The 20871-nt window shown below is 45.2% G+C and overlaps 1 protein-coding gene across 1 annotated transcript; it reads left to right on the forward strand.

Annotated features, from left to right (window-relative positions):
* Window positions 1-635: 635 nt before the first annotated feature.
* LOC120836243 lies at window positions 636-16542 on the forward strand. Its single transcript, XM_040213658.3, has 8 exons — window positions 636-897; window positions 1737-1819; window positions 4214-4469; window positions 8555-8617; window positions 9500-9616; window positions 11453-11802; window positions 14525-14745; window positions 16363-16542. Exons 1-8 carry the CDS (start codon window positions 720-722, stop codon window positions 16514-16516), a joined length of 1422 nt encoding a protein of 473 aa, XP_040069592.1. The 5' UTR covers window positions 636-719; the 3' UTR covers window positions 16517-16542.
* Window positions 16543-20871: the final 4329 nt, after the last annotated feature.

Genomic DNA, 20871 nt, shown 5'->3' on the forward strand with positions numbered 1-20871 from the left:
GCGAGCGCCCTCTACCCGCCGGTCAAGCAACTACTGAAATGAAAAGGTCTATTGAAATCTTCATGTGTAAACGCGAAAAATGTGTATTCGAGGTAAGTTGTGTAAATGTTTTATATGGGACTAGTAAAAGACGTATTCAATAATGGCATGTAAAAAAAATCCGCAACTGAACGTACCTAGTTGAAACTTGCATCAAATACGTTATTTACTACTACCATCTACAAATTAAAAATGCAAGTCTCTACTTTACGTGCAAACCAAATAAAAAAAATAACAAATCCATTTGGGGCACATTTTTATTTTTTTTTTTATTTTTTCTAATAGGAATTGAGTCTTAAAATTTAAATGTGTAAATTGGACAAGTAAAAGACGTATTCGAGGTAAGTTTCTATTTGATACGTTGAGTTCCTGATTTTAGTGTCGAAACTTTATTTTGAAACACACTGGGTCAAATCAAAACCAATAATTTTGCGAAAAAAGTAAAAACAAATACGCATTTAAGAGCGATGATATAATATTACTGTAATAATTAACTTTTAGAACCAAGTATATGCTTTTTGTAATGGGTAGTATTTAATCGTGGAAATAATTTTTTGCGCCGCCCGAATTTATATACTTGCATATCCAATCCAAGCCAAAGTCATAGCCCGGTTTATGCACGTGCTGGCACTTACGCGTTTGTTTTGGTCAAGTTCTTTGTGCAAGTTCAACCGTTCGCTATGTTTGCGCTTGTTAAATACAAAGATAATCACCGAGCGATAATGCCGGTTTCTCTAATAGAGAATTTCGCTCCAAAATGTACTTCAGACATACCTCAGAAAGTTGTTAGTGCGTATTGGTGCGGCAGTGATGGAGAAGAAGAGGGATATTACGATGCAAACGTCGTACTTCTTGGAGGTAAGAAATCGTCTTTTCTAACGACTAATTTTTTTTGTCTTGCTTTGTTGCCTGGTCATTTAGAGCCCTGTGCGCCATGAGAATAATGATCTTTTCATTCTGGAACTGGCGGACCGTAAGGTCGAGATGTTCCCTGTCTGTACCCTGCCGAGGAGGCAGCCCGGCACTTGGCTGTGTGGAAGTTGTGTAAATGAACACCTATAAACTATGAACCGATGTTCAGGCCGCGACCGACTTTCAGGCGCCATAGAGCATTGGCGAAATTGCCCCTCTACAGCGCTGTAACAAATCGGAATAATCTCGGGCTTAGCCTATGATGTAACTTGGCTCCTAAACTTCTTTGTTCCTATTCGTTCTGTGGATATTATAAGCCCATACTTTTAAGGCTGTAGTCTACAGTGCCGTCCGACCCCCCCGCCCCACCCCGCCGGCCCCCATGCACCTCCGGAAGGGAAGTCACATATTTTTTTGTTCAGCGAAGTTTCGTCGACAACATTCGTTTATTTTCAGTGTTAATCGTAAATTAAAATAAAAAAAAAATGCTCGACAGAAAAAAAAAAATTAAGCCTGTACTGAGGCAGACATCTTACCACGCTTTGAAAATTTTGTTTTGACAATGCGTTTTACACTAAACTTTTGGACGGCACTTCAACGTGTGAGTGGATTACCTGGACGACACTTGAACGCTCTGCAAGAGTGCCGTCGGATGGTACTCTAGGCACTACATATTTTTTTAATTCCAATAAGCCATTACTTTTATTTTGATTGACCAGCTGCTTATTGGTGGTTGGTCTTTGCCTTGCGTCAATGCCTCAAAGATATCTATTTTTGGATCGCAGATTCAAAAGAGACTCTGATTACGGAACTCAGTAAAAAGTCCCGGATGGTGGTTCCGAAAATATTTGAGGACAAGGGAAGCAAGGTATGTTATTTGATAATTTTTTTATTATTGTACAGTATATTATACCATATTCAGTAATGTTCACATAAGTCTCGTTTACGTGAATGCGACTTAGTCGTATCGAATCCAGTTGTCGCATTCAATGCGGTCATGTAAAGGGCATAATGCGCTAAGGAAGCGCATCGCATTCAAGTCGCTAGACAGAGGTGGATCGAGACGGCGAATACGCATTCACTCAACCCATGTAACGGCAGGACGCATCGCATTTTGGAACGGGGAGAATTATGGGACAGCGCTCGCTGCGGGAGCGAGTGAACAGCTGAGAACATTGTGGCGGCCAACCTTGGCGGTGGCGGCGGAGAGCGGTTCAGTGTGGTCACCCGCAGTTTCTCCCGAGAAGGAACGCTAGCTTTTATCGCCAAACTAAATGAGCGGAATATGAGCTGCTCGGAGAGGGCGGCCTTCATCCAAGCCCTGCGAAATACAACTTGCTCGTCCGAGGGGGTATCTAGAGGCTTCGGTGCGAGCACGAACAACGGCGAGTGTTCCGAGCACTGACTACATGGTAGCGCAGAACAAGCAGCTTTTACTTCGGTGCCGTTCCTGGCTGCGTCGGAGTCTTTCGGCTTCGGGGTCTGGTTGCGGTTGACAAGGTTTGGTGAGGCGAAGTGCGGTGGCGTCCTCAGGGCGGTTGGAAACGATTCCGCTCGCCAGGTCGTGTGCACGGCACGCACATTGCCTCTCATCCAGAGTGGTCCGGCAGCCCGACCCGGAGCCCAAAACGTTTGGATTTTGATGTTTTTTTCGTCTCGTAACTCCTTGCACAGCATCGAAGACAGCGGATACAATATTTATGCTCGCCGAGAGCGTCGAAAGGCCTTCACGTGCGATTCACCGAAAAATGTGGTCACATGGTGCGGCCGAAGTGCAGCTTTAACTTTGAGCTTTGACATGGCGTGGCGCTACCTTCGCGTTGAGCTTTGTGCGCATTCATGTAAACTTTGCCGCATCGGCTTCCTTCGAAGGACGATTTGAGTCGACGTACTGAAGCCATATAAATGTAAATATGGCTATAGTCTACGAAGGTGCCCCAGTTGTCAAAGCCACCCGTGAATTGCCCCCAGAACTTCTTAATGCCTTCGATGGCAGCAGAGTCGTACATGGGGAGAGTTTGGCAAGTCTATGATCTCGCCGCCGTAACGTCCTGCTCCCGAGTGAGCCAATCAGCCCGCAACGCAGAGCGAGAGGCGTGAGCGCATGTGCGTGAACTCTCGGCTGCTTCCAGCTGAGCGGCGAGGGCCGCCATTATCATTCATTTGCCTGGCGAAATGCATGGGATCGACATCCAAATTTCGGATCTTTACTTTTATTTGGCAGGCTCTGGCAAGAAAATTACATAATGTTTTTCCTCGGTCGCTTAAAAAGCTAACGAATTCAGTTTCTCCGTGTTTAAACGCAAACTTTGTTTCAAGCGAAAAAGAAATAAGCTTGTAGCAGACGACGCGCAGCCTCGAGTGCTCCGCGCCGACAGTGTTGCGTCAAAATGGCGGTCGTCTCCTCTTTTCTCTGTTCTTTCTCTCTCGCTCCTTCGGCACTCTCCTCTTTTCTTCGCTTTTCTCCTCTCCGGCGCCTCCGTCGCCACTCGCACTGGCCAAACTCTCCCAATATACGGCTCTGGATGGCAGCGGGCAACATATAGCATAAGTGCTTCTCTGAGGAGGTACCAGCAACCGAACAAAACACCTTTAGCTTCTCAATATATTCTTTGGGAAGCTGCTTTTCCTTATAGCCAACAAATTTCAGGAGTGGCACATTTAGGTACTTTCGTAGTGTGACTTTTTGCCAGGCGGTACGATATCCTCTGGATTTGTCACTGGCGTTTTCATGAGCATTTTTTTCACGGGTTGCCACCCACTCACAATCTATTGTCGTCCTGCTCAGAAGGGCTAGGAGTTCTCGAACAAAACGGGACGCGATTGAGCAATAAACGCGACAACACATTTCTCGCTCCATCGCGTCCTCATTTTCCACAGGTATGGCCATTCATTCCGAGATATTTCTATATGAGTGATGTTTCGGGGTTTGTGGTGCCCCGTTAAACACTTTGCATACTTATTATGTTAAATTCAAATTTTGGTTCAATATCCCTTTAATGGAGTGGCTAGTTTGGCATATGCTGGTGTTGACACCGCACTCCCAAGCATGCCAAACTGGGTACTTGGTTGATCGGCCAGTAAAGCACTGATTACCCCTGGTTTTTCTTATGACAAACTGCGGCATTGCAAGCGCATTCAGATCACAACTGTCCTCACCAGAAGGCTGGCTATCGTGTTTCAATATTCGGATTCTGGTCTGTATTTGACATTTTTTGCGAAGATATGTTTAAAAATCTGTTTTTATTCTTGCATGTTCAAGAGAGGAAGGGTGGATCGAGTGCCACCGAAGGCACAGAAAACCTTGAAGCTGGCGGCAAAGCTGAGGCGAATGGACGGCTTTTTAAGGAAGAAGGCAGGGAGTCCCTGCGGGACGGACAGCGAGTCGAGCGGAGACGAACTCGTCACCAAAAGCAGGATGAGGGAGGTGATCAGGGAGAACCGCAGCCTAAAGAAGAGGCTGTCTGAAAAGGAGCTGATGGTTCAGCGTCTCACAAATGCAATGCTGCAAAAGCTTGGTAAGTTACATTTGGCAGGTTTTTTTTATTCAAGTTTCATAGTGCCCCACTGATGTTAATTTTGTGTATTGTTTTTTTTAATTGTGATGTAAAAGGAAGTTAAGAGGTGAGCTTCTAAAGTGGCCCAATTTTTTTAATAGTATCAAGCGAGTGTCGACCGCCGCGACGGCCAGCGCTGTGCGGTGGAAAAATGCGGTGTCACAGGAGAGATTAAGTGCGTGCGCACAAAGCCCTTTCTGGTGGGAGCGTTGTCTGCTAGGCTCGCACTCAGCCCCTGCTCCGTAGCAAAGGAGGGCAGGGCGCTTGCAATGTCGAAGTGCACCGCCGATACCACCTTTTGAAATGCGTTCAAAATCCTATTGATGTTAGCATGTGTAACCTCGACTGTTGTTTCTTTATCCGTTTGCATCATGCCACCCATCGACATTCTCACAATGCATGCCTGTGTTTCTATGGGCACTCGAGGAGGCATAAAAATGTGCGCGCGCCCGCTAGTCAAAGAAAACTGTGACTACCCGGCTACCATAGTCTAGATGACGACAGCAACAACGCAGTTGATAGTACAAAACACCAAGCCCAAGCGGAAACCCTGTCTGTACTCCGTTTCACTTTGTGTTGTACCTCAGCCGACGCTACGAGTTATCTTGGCCAGTCCATCGCTAAAAGTGTGTCACGTAGCCTTCCAATTGGGTACAACTGCACGGGGAAGCACAATGTCACGTGGCAGGGTGAAAGCACTGGATTGGTTTCGATGCCTCGTAGCATTGTCTGCGATATATAGTTTAATGCATTGTTGCATTCAGTTCGTCCCGTCACCATATTTTTCATTTTTGTTTGTATTCACAAAGTAAACGCAAACATGAAATGAAAAAAAAAAAAAAAAAGTAAATTAAACTTGAGATGACGCGCGGTTTATGCCACGCCTGAGCAGTATCACGCAAGCAAGCGCTATTCAGATCTTTGCTTAAAGGCGGTTAGCTGTGCCAGCAGATAATGAGCAGGGGTTGTGTGCGGTCCACCGAATAGCCTAGCAGACGACGCTCCCACCAGAAAGAGCTTTGTGCGCACACGCTTAATCTCTCCCGTGACGCCGCATTTTTCCGCGGCGCAGCGCTGGCCGTCCCGGCGGTCGATATTATATTATTATATAATAATATTATTGATATTATTAAAAAATTGGGCCACTGCACATAAGTCATACAGAGTAATGGTTGTGTACAGTGTTGCTACTTTTTTGGTAAGTGCTTTCCCCTGAGCGTCCTTTGGACGTGGGTGGCGCTTCGTCCCATCTGGAGGTAACTTGACAACCATGTAGCCCCTGAGATAATTTAAGCTACAAGATTCAAACCCGGGTATTTGCTGTGTCTGTGGTTCAAACAAGCTTCATATCATCTCTGTATTGGTCAGAGATTGGGGCCTAATCTTGTGTGCCAGTCCTAGCCTTTACGAGAGGTTCTACTGTTTGTATCAGTACTATCGTGGACTCTGTTAGCTGTGACATGCCAGCGGCGGCCGTCCCGCACCCCGAGCTCTGCATAGCAGATGCCATCCGAAACTCCGCACTTGCGCCGTGTGGCGAGCTTGCTATTCCCTCCTGCGATCACACCCTCGCTTTATCGACTGCTAGGCGTAGAGCAGACGACGCCACAGCACTTGCCAATGTTCGCTGATCGCGGTTTTGTGGGCGCCACTTTTAGGCACAAACCTGTTATCAGCCGTCTCTGCACGTCTGATATCCTCACCACACTGAGCAGGTCTTGAAATCAATAAATACAGGCGATGTATATTATTTTATTTATATATTTTTTTTAGAAAAAGGTGTACGCAATGCATGCTTCGATCATACGTGTTTGAGAACGGATATGAGCGCAGCAGGTGTGAATCAGAGATAGATCTTTGATTGCAGCTTTTCCGAGAGAAAAAGCGTAATCTACCGTGATATATAGAATAATGCCTGTGTCCCACTAGAGCGACATACAGAAACAAAAGACGACAAGCCTCAAACCAGAGTCTTTCGCGATTAGAGAGGCTTCGTAGAATAAAGGAGGCTATGCTCAAACACGAGCATCATGCACGCGAGGGTATCTTTGGCAGGCTTGCAATCACTCCTGCTTACTTCACGAGTACCAAACGACTCAACGCCTGTCAAAGGTACCATCACATGCTGCATGGGTTTGAGGCTTGTCGCTGTCTTTTGTCTCTGTCTGTCGCTCTAGTGGGACACGGGCATAAGGGGCGATGGTTGCCCTCAGCCCAGCGGACGCTTATCCGTGAGTCAGGGAATCAAGCGCCGTGTAAGAGGCGCCCACGAAAGCGTGGGCGCCTTTTTGTGGTGGTTTGCTGAATACGAAACCGTGTTCAGCGAACATTGGTGAGAGCTGCGGCGTCGTCTGCTCTACGCCTGGTAGACGACAAAGCGAGGGTGTGCTCGCAGGCGAGAAGAGCGAGTCCGCCACACAGCGCATGCATGGAGCTTTGGACGTCGCCTGCAATGCAGCGCTAAGGATGCGGGACGGCCGCCACTCGCGTGTTACAGCTAACAAAGTCCATGATAGTACATCTGAGGCCTGATTCACAAAAAGTGTCTTCTCTAAAGGTCCTGTTCAACGAAATATTGCTGGAACGCTTTTCACTTTGCATGGGTGTACTAGCACTACTCTGGCCCAAGAATACTTAAAGGCCAACCAACAAGCAGAAAGAAGGAAACTCTCCCTCAATGTATTACGGGCACCACTTGCATTGGTTCATCAAGGCGCGTCACGCTAGCCGTGTCTATGCCTAATTGGGGAATTGAGACGAGTTCGGTCGCTCAGCAGAAACCTGGGCTGCATCCTGCCTGTGTAGTTTCACGCTCTTCATTCTCTTCTTCCCCTGTTGAAGTCAGGATGCATGAGGGCAGCACACATAACAAATGCCCCTTGCTTGTCGCGGCAAAGCATTCAAGTCACTCAGGCGATGTGTGGCTACGTTGATCGCTAAGGAGTTCCCAAGACAGCTTGGAAGCTGTCGTAGAATTCTTATGCACGTTTTTCATCGTAAGAGTGTTATGTGATCTCGGCCTCGGATGCCTTTCTCGACTGGCATAATGTGGTGCATATAGACCATTCCATTTAGCGCTGTCTGGACGGCACCATTTTGTTCGACAGCAGTGCCCTCTCCATACATCCGGGAAATTCAGTGGGTTTTTGGTTCAGCGGGGTAAAACGAGAGAGAGGGCACGCGCCCGACTCCGCTAGCAGACGACAAACCGGGAGGTTTCCATCCTCCATCTTTGGGCTGTACAGAACATCGAACTCTTACTCGTGGCTGCCGTTATGATGTGGTTCGCATTCTTAGAATAGTTACGGCTACTCCAAAATCAGCCGAGAGCTCTCTGTTGTTCTTTTTCAGTAAACAATCAACTAGCTTATCGTTTTTCCTTTACTTAAATGGCAGTTTAGTCAGCCAGCAGTACTACCCTCAACTACTGCGTGTATTGCGGCAGGAGAGCACATTTTTATTTATTATTTCAGACTTCCACTCATGGTCGCTAAAGGCCTACACCAGTACAAACTTTGTATAGTAAAAAAGGTACAGCAGCCGGATTTATTTTTCGCCTGAGAGACCGGCCAATCTGACACAGTTTTCCCTATTTTTTTTTTATTTGCACGCAGGCTACAGCGCGATTGGACCCTGTTAGTCTTTTTATCTAGCATAGTATTATACGATAACTGGCATACCCAAATCTGCGTTTGAAATTTCCAAAATGACGCGATTTGAAACAGAGTTCGTACGCCAGCCGGATGCTAGGTGCAGCCCACTTGGCGGAGCGGACGACATGCGGGTGAAGGGAAAGGGCATTTTTTTTTCTTTTTTTACCCTCTCTGCTATGATCCTAATGGAACGGTCTATATCTAACTAAGAATTTGATGAGGTGACACAAAACTCAGCCACAATATCAGTGGGTAATGCTGTAAATAGGACATGGTGCTATTTGGGGCACCTAGAAATCAAATAGGCTCCACTCACTCCCATAGCATTGTTACACTGCAGTCAGATAAAAAAAAATGTGATTCTATATTCATTTCCCATGCCTTTTCTTACAGAAACCGTAGAACCCTGCAGATGCGGGCAAGGGGCATCGAGCTCAAATGCCTCTGGTGTTACAGGTACGTGTTACAGGCATTCATAGAATTTGAAGTGGTCGTAGGTCAGTGGATGTACTGCATGCAATTGCATCTTCCTTTTGTGAAGATATTCTGAAGATTCATTTTATTCCAAGGTTACTCGCCCACACTCAGTTGGTCGCAATGGTGACAATGTGGTAAAAGCTATGTGCTTACCGCAATAAATCACCTGCGTCTGACCCTTCTTACTATGCCTGTGTGTGCACACAGAGTCGGATGATGTGGTGCAAGACCGTCAGTTGCTTGTCCAGCAAGCAAATGCAGCCTCCGCTGCCTTGTAAGCTCAGCTGTGTCGAGTGCTGTATAGTTACATGTTTCAATAGGATTTTTTGATGACCTAGGCGAAGCTACAAAAAGGGTTGCTCGGTGTGATGTGTCGCAACCACTTTCCAGTCAATGCGCACTAGCACATGGCAAAGATGCAAACCAAAATGAGTCTTGTATTGTAAACATTGCTCCAATTATTTTTTTTCAAGGGAAAAGCCAACTCGTGACATGCATGCCTTAACAAGGCTGTTTAAAAGAATGCTTTGTTTTTAGTTGCAGTGTACCTTTAATGTAAGAAATACTATAGGACAGCAGTGTTTGCGATCATAAGAATATAAACCCACCTCCCCCCTATAAAAGAATTATAAGGTTTGAGGGTTTTAAACCTTTGAGCACGAAAAGATAAGTCTTAATGACTGGCATGTTTCAGGTTTGCTTGCATCAATAATTAATAGCATGGGTGCGACTTTTTAAATTTGTTATGAATATTTTTTATTACAAAAAAGCTAAATGATGTATCATTACAAGACTGAAAAGTTTGTTATAATCCATGTTACTCCAAGATTGCACCTTATTAATTTATTTTTGTTTTTTCAGAGCCTTCAAGGGGCACTGCACCAGCTGTCCGGAGGTCTCTCTTTGACACTGTGGAGCCGCATGGCTTTGCCAGTGAAGACGAAATGGAGGGCCAACTAGTGGAAGCTGGATGTTCATGTAAGATTGCCTACAAAGCTGGGAACATAGTGCTTACCATCCTTTGTGTAATTTGAATTATTTGCCTTATATAAGTAGTAAAAAATAGTTGAGGTGTGCGAATACCAACGTTTTGACTGTGAATTGAGACAAATATTTTCAAATACGAATATTTTACGTCTAATGGGACCTCGACACCTCCGATACTGCCTTTATTAGGATTTATACATGTACAGCTCATTAAAGCTCTTTTAAAGTGTTTACGTGGCAGATTGCCTTGGGCTTCTTCAGACAGCCTTGGGCTTCTTCAGCGCGAACCGGCTGTTTAATCACCGTGTCGCCACTTCGTGAAGTGCTGAAATCAACGAGACTAGCGTGTATGGAGAAGGCATGCGCCAGTGTTGGCATCGTCTGCTACGCTGTTACCTTATGCATGACCGGTCTGCACTCTCTCTACTCTGAATCAGGGATAAGAGGGGTGCGCCACCTCGCACTGTTTGCATTTTTTTCTCCCTTGAAATGGCTTGCCGCTATTAAAAAATTTTAAATAAAAGAGGGCGTGACGGTGTGTTTTGCCATGAAATCACGCTACATCGGAAATGAAAGAAACCTTCCACCTGCACTTTACGAATCTTCCACACTACATAGCTGGTGTTGGTCGGTCAGCTTGGGCCTTCCAGGGTTGTTGAGTAATGTGTTAATACCCAACATTGTCTGAATGTTTTTGTTAACCCAAATTTAACCCATGACATTCGCTAATAAATTATTCATGAAATTTGAATTTTTTTTTCTTTTAGCAAGCAGCGTAATTTTATGCAAAATACAATAAACAAGAAATCTGTTCTGCGTGATCCAGCAAAACTCGCTTCTACGCCGTTTTCTTTACTTTTTTATTTCTTTGCACCTACAGGAAACTGACCGGCGATTACTGGTAAGGGGACGGTGCTGACAACAGGAGAAGCGCTTAAGTTTGGTTAGGGAACAGCCTCGGGGGCAGATGTTCCCTCCCCATTGTGGCATATGGCCTCTGCACACGTGCCTACTTGTTGATAACACCGCTTCATGCCATGATAATGCGCTGATGTAGCGGCTGGTTGGAGGTCGTGTTATATTGTTAAAAAATCTGGAAGTTGTACACTTTTCTGCACCCCATCCTCCTTTGTTTAAATTTTATTGCTGAAGCCACCCCTTTTGCGGTCTATTCCATGGGTGGCTTGAGTGACACGGCCTAAGAGCTGCAAACATAACTATTAAACTTCGAAGAGCTGTTAAAAAAAGTGGGGGGGGGGGGGGAGGGGAGAAACTTTCAACAGCACTTTGTAGCAAGGCCGTAGTACTGAAATTCATTGCGTCACCAAGAAAGGCCACCACAGGGCATGGATTGAATATGAGTGCTGTGTCAGTGTTTGTCTGGGACTAACCAGCGCGAGCCCGACTAGATAGTCTAGTTCCTCTCTTTAAATCGCGTTTAGTTTTTAGCTAGGTAATTATATTATTATTTTATAAATTTATATATTTGTGTAAATACTCCCCAGAGTTTGTTTTTTTTCACATTTTTTGTTGTCACAGATGATGCTGACAAATTCATTGTAGCTATTCCAATTAATCATTGATGCAAATATTCCCGGTTGTACAACTTGGGAGTGACGATGCCATTAAGCTACTCAACATCGGTACTGCATGACCAGTATTACCTTCTGCAGTGCAAAGGTAGGCTCAGATAGAAGTGTTAGTGAAGTAATGTATCTTGTGTTTTGGAAATTTATAGTGCTTTATAGCCTTCCTTCTACATTTGCATGTCTTGCTCTAGCTGTAATTACATTAACCTGCTTTGAAATTACTCTGTGTTTATTGCAGATGCTGCTCCGCCTCAGGCTGGCGCACGGTCCAAGTCTGTCGCAGTGGCTGCGACGCTTGTGGCTTGCGCACGGCCTAGGATTGTTCCAGAGACTGGACAGGCACAGGCTGGTTCTCAACCAGAGTTCGTCACAGCGGCTACACCACTACCAGCTGGTCCTCGACCTGAGCTCATCGCAAAGGCAAGGCTCCAACCTGGTGGAGCACAGCCTGCGGAACTTCCGGATGTTGCACCGCTACGAGCGGGCGGTGCACCGCTACGGCCACTGCAAATAGCCCCAGGTGCTGCAGCACAGCAGCAGGAAGTCCCTCCTGACTGTCCTCCTGAGCTGGCGGAGGTTGATGGCATGGTAAATATAGAGAACCAAATCATTGCTAGACTGCTTTCTTGATTTCTTGTATTTTTCAAATGTACTGGACACTGTCAATCCCTGTAATTTTCTTTTAAAATGGTAAGGCAAATTTAATGAAACTTTGTTTATATGTCTTTTTAATGGGTTAGCATAAAAAACCCTATTATCTGGGAAGACGTAATATTCATTAATGCTCAGCAGGGCTACAGATGAGATAGGAGGCAAGTCTAACATGACAATTTAATTTAAATAGAATTTAACGATCATGGGGAATTAGGCCGCATTACAGACTGCTTATGATCGCTACCCGGCGCTTCCAGCAAATGGTCAACAACACGTTTCTTATCAAGCAGTTGCAGCATCGAACCAGAGGTTGTGATTGCTACTTGGTGCTTAGATCAAATGTTCAACAAGGACAGTCTAGAGCACTCGCGGCCCGTCCTCACTTTCTGTGCAGCCGTGGATATTGAGAAACATTTTTAAAGTATCGAGGGCCATGATCCCATCTGCAAACGTGAGCTTTGTGTGATCACTGTTTTTTTGTCCATGTCCTCTTTGCTTTCAACTTCTTTAGTCATAGTGATATCGGCAATGATGTCCAACATGCTTTTGCAGTTCTGAGCTAATGACATTCTCTTAATTGACACAGAATTATGAGTGTCGTAGGCTCCCATTCGTGTTATAGCGTCGTCTAGATCTTGCACATTGAAAGATTCGCCAGCGGTCATATCTTGCACATCTTCGGCATTTTACTTCATTATTTTTCAACCTTGTTCTGAATGTTGAAGCCGTACAATGGGTAGTGCACTACACTGTCACCTTGCACGAAAAGCGCCATCTCTGAGCACAACTTAAAACTACACTTACAGAACTGAGCCAGAAAGCGCAACTAAACAGTATGGCGGGCCTGTGCACATTTCTGGCTCATCTGTCAACGTCCTACACTATTAACCCTTTCATGGTGGTGGTTTCTGTTTCAAAGGATGTGCCCTAGTGGTCGGGTTCTTCCCCAATGCTATTGCACAAAAAGCATACTAGCTCATTGCTGGAGGCAATAACCTTTAATAATGAATTAATGGCTGGTACAAACTTCAAAGTGCTTATAAAACACTTTCTTCTTGTGTCTTACTTGGAATCAAATGTACTTTCCATACATTTCTTGATTGGGTGGTCAGCTCTTATCCTGTCATGTCCCAGAAGAGTCAGAAGTATGAATTGGAAGAACTGTCGCTTTAATCGCCACTAGTGCCCAAGTAGCCGAGGCACGCGGGACGCACGATAGAATCATTTGTGCTCAGGTGTGGTGTTTGCAAGCCTAGCCTTTAGCATGGTGATGTCAGCATAACTAAACATGACAAACATCAGTTAAAATAGAGAGATGCTCACTGGGACTTCAAATGCCACCTTACTTCCTAACACAGCTATAGAAGATTGGCTTGCACAGGTAGATCCCTTATCCCTTCTTTCTTGTATCACATACGCCTTGACTTTCTCCTGCAATAGTTGCTTTCTGCAGTCTAAATATATGGCCATTTACATGAGCACAGTTTGCTAGCACAATCACACAATGTACTGGCAAGCCTAAAGACCTGCATCCTTTATAGGAACTGACATGGTATTTTAATCAATTATTCAAGTATTGTCCCATCTGCCCAATTTACACTAGCCTGTCTGTAAAAGGGATCTCATAAACTTATAATTAAGGCTCAAGGGACAATCTTTGTGCCATGTACTGTCGAGACCGGTTATAACGAAGTCGATTATAACGAAATAGCGGCTACAGCGAAGCGATCACAATTTCCCATTCCCTTTTGCACTTTGTTAACCGAAGTCGGTTATAATGAAAGAGCGGATATATCGAAGTGATTTCCGATTCCCGTTGACTTCGCTATAACCGGTCTTGACAGTATCGTAGCGCAACCACTGCATCTGGATTGCTTTTATTTTATTGAATGTGCGCTTTATCAAAGCTGAGAAACATCTGGCTACTCTTGTTACGGCTCAAAACTGCAATGTCTGTCCATTATCGCTATGCAGCCCATTTTAACCCGTGGGGAAGACGGTGAATATAAAAGTGGGAGGCAACCTTCTGGCACTCTTCATCAGCTTTTTCTGGGTGCATTCTTGCAAACCTACGTTGGCATGCTCGTATAATTTTTCACAAGCGAGCAACTGGCACTTTAAGGAGTTTAGGTTTCCTATTGTCAGTGGCGGGTCAAGAACAGTGTATAAGCTCGAAAGGAGGAAGTTCGGATGGGAGAGGAGGAACCTTTCCTGCACACCGAGTTTCTGCCTGCTTCCTTCTTCAGCTCGTACACTTTCTTGACCTGTCACTTCTTATAAGTCTGAAAATAGGCACTGAAAGATTTTCCCTTGTACCGTCTATGAGACCAGGCAGAGGGAACTGCAATATCGGTTTTGACAAGTAATCAGGTTCTGGCAAGAAATTTTCTCAAGATTTGTTTCTGGTAAAAAAATTATTAACCTGTCAGATGTTTTGCTTTTGTAGTACTAGCACATTATACGAGCCAATATGACACCTACAAAAGAGACATAAAAGTGCTCCCTTTCTGGTTCTTGGACACCTTTTACTGGATAATAGTGTATCTCTCGAATGTTTTTTTTTTTACATTTCTTTGTAAACAGTTTTTTCTTTTTTCTTTTCTTTTTTTTTATACAAAGGGCCAACACTTCTTTGCTTTTCTTTAACTTTTTTCAGGTGCACCTGAGGAATGGCGTGTTTATAACGAAGAAGCGGATGGACCTTTCCCTAAAGATGGGTAAAACTGACTCGAAGTTTATTGCTTGGATCGCCCGGAGTCTGTGGGAGCCGGAGGAACTCTTGGACAGGAGCGTCAAGGGGCTGCCCTGCCGGCGCTTGGTGAAGGATGGGGCCACAGCCAAGAAAGAGCTGACCCCTATAAAGGTTAATGCCATGGAATCGTAATCGTAATCGTAATCTTTATTGGCTCAGGAGAGCCGTGGCACCGCGGAAAGGCGACAGCCCGTACCATGGAGGCCCGCGGTGCCACGTCTAGTGATGATGATTATGAAATGATATATACAAGGGGGGGACGACGCGGTCTTCTCAACATCGCAAGCACCGTAGCTTGAAGGTTTGGGGTTCTCCAAGACACTTCAACCAGCTGTAAGAAGTGTCTGGGCAAAGGGTGGTGTCCGGAGGCTTCATCGTGCGTTGCGGCTGGAAAAGCATTGGTGGTTGGATGGTGTTGAGGGCGACGTGCTCTTCTGATCCGCCGCACGAGTCTTGGAGGTTCGGCGGCGGTTCAGGCCAGTAGGCAAGCGAGCCAAGGTGACCTTCGGTAGGCTGTTCCATGGACGTTCTGGATGGTGAAGCCCTGGCGGTTGATGGTGCTCTCCCTCGCTTCGTTGAAGGCAGCGGCTCCAGGTGGTGGCCCAGTCAAAATAGACGGCTGCCACCCCCGACGCATTGACGTCCAGGGCTAGAACGTAGCGCCGCGGTCACCCGGCGTAGCTTCCTGGCATCGTCGTCGTCGTCGTCCTGGTACAAACTTGGTGGGTGGCAAACAAAGGTGGGTGGCTTTAAACAAATCCTGGTACAAACTTGAACCATGTAAAAGGCATGCTTGTATTTATTGCTGTGCATTAAGAGTGTGCCTGCAGTTGGATCGGGAAGCTTGTACAGTGAAACAAAGTAAAGCAATAATGCATTCTAACAGGCGGAGAAGTGCTGCAAAAGAGAGTGGTCACTTTTGCTTGCTTGTCGGTGTGCAACAACTTTAGGGGAGTCCTGCATCGCTGTCGCATTTTGAAGAACGCTATGGGATTGTTGGGAAACTAATGTGCAGCGAGTAGAGACATGGACAGACTCAAAGCTGGTGATTGGCTTTCAGAAAATGCTTGCAGGTTACAAGAACTATCTGAACCTACTATTTACAAGGCGCTTGCAGGCAAAGATTATAGGCTTTTTTGAGATAAATAAATCTGTCGTTCTCTCGAGAGTTCAGGGCTTATTTCCGTTTTATGCCCAAGCATGGTGTGGGTTGCTTTTGATGATTGATTTTATAAATGCACGGCTGACATTTCCGGTGTGTGCAGACTCCTACAGGACCGCGGTAGTTTCTTGGAGCCGCGACATTAAACCTTGGAGTTATCAAATCGAAACACTGAAAAGGAAATCCCAGATTTAATTGAATAGTTTTCAGCTCCACGGGACTTTATCACATCGAGATTTAAATGTAGTACGTTTGAGTTTAGAGCCCTTGCCATACTGTATTTAATTATTGCATGTTTCCACACTAAATTTTAAACAGTGCCGGTGCTTGTCAAGTAATTAGTGTCCAGACAAGTAAATTAGAGTGCAGTGCTATTCATCTAGGAATAATTAGCTTGCTATTATCGTGGATATTAGCGAAATAAGCTTATATTTAGGGAATGTGTCAATTGAATTTTGAATGAACAGCAAATAATTGAACCTTACTGCTATGCTTTCCTTAGTCAGTTTCATGTTAACTGTTATGTTTATATGACAGAACAAAATTTAAGTTTGACGTTTGGTTGTTGTTTCTTCTTTTCAGTTGCACTGGGTCTGCGGATCGACACACTCCAGATGGGGGAGTTCACGAGAACGGAAAGATTAGAAGCAATGCGGACTAAGTTGTCTAACTTCCTGTGTGACAACAACCGTGCTGATGAGAGGGCAGCTGCTCGCAGGGCAAAGAAGAACTAAATGGGCAAGTGGAATAAAAAGCAGAGCCGCCATATTTTGTACTGTGTTTAATGTAGCACGTCATGGTTGTGGTTTTATGTACCACGTCATGGTTGTGCTATTGTAGGCTTGGTTGTCAGCATCCTAGTACTGGTTTGCTGCCTTATGACCTGGAGCGATTCCAGCTGTGATATCCCCCTATCCGGTTAAATTATCATATATATAATAGGTATGGCATCGAGAGGCCACTAAACTCGACCCGATTTCCAGAATACTGCGTTCCAGACTGGATTCCAGTACTGCGTATCCGGCTAGATTTCCAGAAGACACCCTACCGGAATGGATCCAGTAGTACATACCCAGATTGATTTCCAGAACGGTTCCAGTAGCCGTCGATCCAGATAGATTTCCAGATGGATTTCCGGTTCCATAATCCAGACTAAATTAATCTGGAAAAATGTCTACTGGGTTTTTAGGTAGGGTCACTAAACGAAAAAAAAAAAATAACGCCGTTTCTTTTTTCGTTTTTGTGAAAAAACGTAAGGAGTTTACGGTCCTGTTCCACCGATGCAAGATAAAACAGCGGCGTTCCTTCGTTCCTCCCAAAATGAAACGCGTTCCAGGAACGCCATTCCTTGGAACGCCGTTCCGCACAATACTGATTTAGCCTTGGTTACCCCCTTTCTTTCATATACACAATGGCATCACATCGTAATTAGAGACGGCGCCTTTGACCCTCCTGGCATTGGCGACTTGCCTTTCAGTGGCCCCGCGGTTTTCGTGAGTTGAAGCTAATAACACTATTAACATAGTCCTAATTGATGATTTTGTTAGATTTTTTTTCCTAGAGTACTACGGCTGCCAGCCGGCTGTGCTGCATTGGAAGCACTGGGATACTTCGTAGTAAAAATCAAAGCACGCTAAATTCCGGTGGATATTAGGGAGCTTTAGTAGACCGTTTTTGCTTTCTCGCTCCGCTCTATGGAAAGCGGAGTCGCCATCGCGCATGTGTGACTCACTCTGGGATTTGAGCGTAAAGCGTCAGCTCCGTTTTCCTCGCCATTTTAGGAAGCGCGTCCCACTCTCAGTAAAGCTTCAGTACATGGTGTTTTATGGATGGCAATTCGAAATGGGTGTCCGCCACTTAAAAACATGCTTGGGAGCGCGCTTGACCGTTATGAACCTCGCAGCACTAAGATGGCTGCGCAGACTTTGTTTGAAACGGAGTCCTTAAGAAAATATTTCTCGGTGGTTGAGATCATCTGGCTGCTCCGGGAAATCGCTCGCCGCAATCCTTTTACGGCCCTTGAACGGTGGGAACAGGTGCTGCCTTGTCTAAGCCAGCGGGCTCGAGTTTTCTATGCGAGCAGTCGGAAAACAGACAGATATTTTGTTAGGTTACTTTAGGGAGCAAGAGAGTGCAAGTTAGCGAAAGTGGGTGCTCCATTTAGCTCTACTTTTTTTGTTTTCGCAATGAAATGAGTTGTTTCTCCTTCGTATGATTCGGTTTGTGATAGGATATTTTGGAGCTTATGTACACAGCGCAACGCCGTTGGCGGGAGCAATCAATATCCTGTTTTTATTTTTCATCTTAAATTGGAGGATCTGACATCAACCTGTTGGTGTGGAATAAAGCGCTCGTTTGGGGCACTAATCTGAGCGACAAAATTTCAGCTCACGTAATAACTGTCAAAGAAATAAGCTGCAAATAAAAGCGATTTTATCGTGTTCGTATTAACAGCGGATCGCAGTGTACGTATCTGTCTTGGGGGATGACGTAAAACCATTTTGCTTCGTTACACTTCTTTTCATTTCTTTTGTGGGTCTTTGAAAGTGAGTTTTTCGGCCCGAGCTCCTGCCTTGTTTCAGCCTCACTTGTGCTATGGTGTTTTCTTATAATAGAAGGCCACGCAACATAGGCTACTTTTACAATGCTGAAGTCAACAGTAACACTGTAATTTGATTAGATGCATCTGAGAAGTAAAATGACAGTCGTTAGTAAATGTTGTTTTATTAAAATATTTCTAGATGCCTTTCAGCCTAGTTGGACAAGTATTTCGCTCAGTAGAAAAGCTTGAATATGATTTACTGTGATCCGTTTACGCGCTCTAATATTGAGTCAAAACAAAAAAAAAAAAACGAGAAAAAAAACATGTTGACTTATCATGCCCATGGTCTTCGTAAAATTCGTTCAGCTGACAAATAACGCCTTTTGCGCACATCGCTGCCTGATACTTCACAGCGAGGACCCTCTTGTGTCCAGAAAAGTATGGCTTCTGATTCTTTGATAGACGGCATATGGACGTCCTGTCTGGTCAACGAAACCCCAACAGTTGTCCAGGGTGCTGCCTTGTCTTTGACGGCCTAATAAAAAGAACAAAAAGGCATTCTTTCAACAGGGCAGTTATAAACACGGCCAAAACATGTAATATAAGACTTGTTACTCATATAAGGTTAAGGGTATGTTCATGATAGGGTTGTAAAAAATGTGTATCATAAATTAAAAAAAAAAAAATTAGTTGTTCCTTAATTCCGCTAAGCTCTGGGGCCGTCAAACTGTGTATGCTAGGCCCGCTACGCCGGAATTCGAAACGAAACTTCTGAAAAGCGTTCCAATCTACCGTTATTGCTTTGAAGTACAGCGTTGCGTTTGCTAAATGTTGCATTGTTTATGCCATTCTGGTTTTCACCAGACAAACACTTGACGTGGAATATTCTTTCGACCATTTTTGGTAGCCCATTTCAGAACACCGCTGTGTAACATATTCGGCCGTCATATTTTGGGCATCGCTTTTAGTGCTATACTTGTGACTAGAACCGAGTTCGTATCAACCACTGATGCAGCATTCGTGTCTGATACATATGACTCGCATCCGCGACAAACAGTGACGCAACTCTCTTGCTCCCTAGACTCTTGGCCAAAGTAAGGCGGCCTCGAATAATAGTAGTAGTATATGGCATGCACTTTTAAAAAGGCTGCATTCGAGTCTCTATTATTTTTTAAATCTACCTAGGAAATTCAAGGCGACCATTGCCGAAGGAAAGTTAAACAATTTTAAAATTTCGGCGAGAATATAAATGAATAAATTTGAGAGGAACGGTTTTTCTAGTCCGTAACTTGCGAACGCTATGCTCATGGACAACTTTTAGTGGCATTTTCGACAGGAGGGCGCCTGCACACGTATTATGGGCGTCCAAGCACGCGCTCCCGTACATCCGACTGCATTGCTATAGAGGGTCCACAAAAACGCGACGACTTTACCGACACCGTGCTGGCTGCAAAGTGATACTCGTTCACTTCGTTTATTTTACAGATAACTCAAATGGACTAATTTACTTTTCACGCGTTAGGCGTACGCTTTACTTAATGATTTGGCCTATTTCAGGCTGAGGTCACGGTGAAAACCATCGGCGCCTATTGAGTACGAGCAGCGATATTGAGATCTAAGAGACCACGCTAAGGACGCTGAAGGCAGTCCGCTCTGCAACTTGTGAAGCGAAGCGCTCGCTCACTCCGCTAACTATACGCTCCAACTCAGAGCGAGCCACGCATGCGCGGTGGGGACGATGCTTCTTGCAGAGCTTAAAGTAGAGCATAGAGGGCTCGTAAAAGTGGCCGACTAAAACTCACAGATTACAAACGCGCTCGTCGTGACTTGTCCTACTGCCCATGTACACCTTGTTTTGTTCTTTTTGTGCCCAAGCAAAAGTAAAGACTGAAATTATTGGCGTATAGAAAACGTAACTGTTTGCCAGACAGAGCAGCTGTGCTAGAAACAATGCAAACGCGAAATTTACACAAACCATGCAGTGTCTCACCTGTGAGCACAGCTCCAGTTTCGCGAGGGTCAACCACCTATGTTTGTTCATGTCAGCGAGCAGGTGGCCGAACCTCTCATTGATTGGGCCAACGATGATGTTCACAATACTGGAGAACACCGACGAGTTCCGTCCAAACATTCGATTCAAGCTCGAACAGACGGTTGGGATAGGCCTGTCGACGAAGGACCATGCAAAGCCAAAGCGTCTCGCCAGATCGGCAACACCCTGCGCCGATCTGTCGGGTGCTGGGATTTAGAGGCCCGCTTGCAGAGCAGCCAGGTCTTTCTGGTAACGGTATTGCCTCCTAATACCCGTGTCCCACTAGAGCGACCTACAGAAACAAACGACAACGGCAAGCCTCAAACCAGAGCCTTTCGCGATTTGAGAGGCTTTGTAGGGTAAAGGAGGCTAAGCCCAAACACGAGCATAATGCACGCGAGGGTATCTTTGGCAGCCCTGCAATCGCTCGTTCTTACTTCGCGAGCACCGAACGACTAAACGCCTGCCAAAGTATACCATCGCGAGCATGCTGCGTGGGTTTGAGGCTTGTCGCT

This window comes from Ixodes scapularis, unplaced genomic scaffold, assembly GCF_016920785.2.
Source record: "Ixodes scapularis isolate PalLabHiFi unplaced genomic scaffold, ASM1692078v2 ptg000830l_1__unscaffolded, whole genome shotgun sequence".
Lineage (NCBI taxonomy): Eukaryota > Metazoa > Arthropoda > Arachnida > Ixodida > Ixodidae > Ixodes > Ixodes scapularis.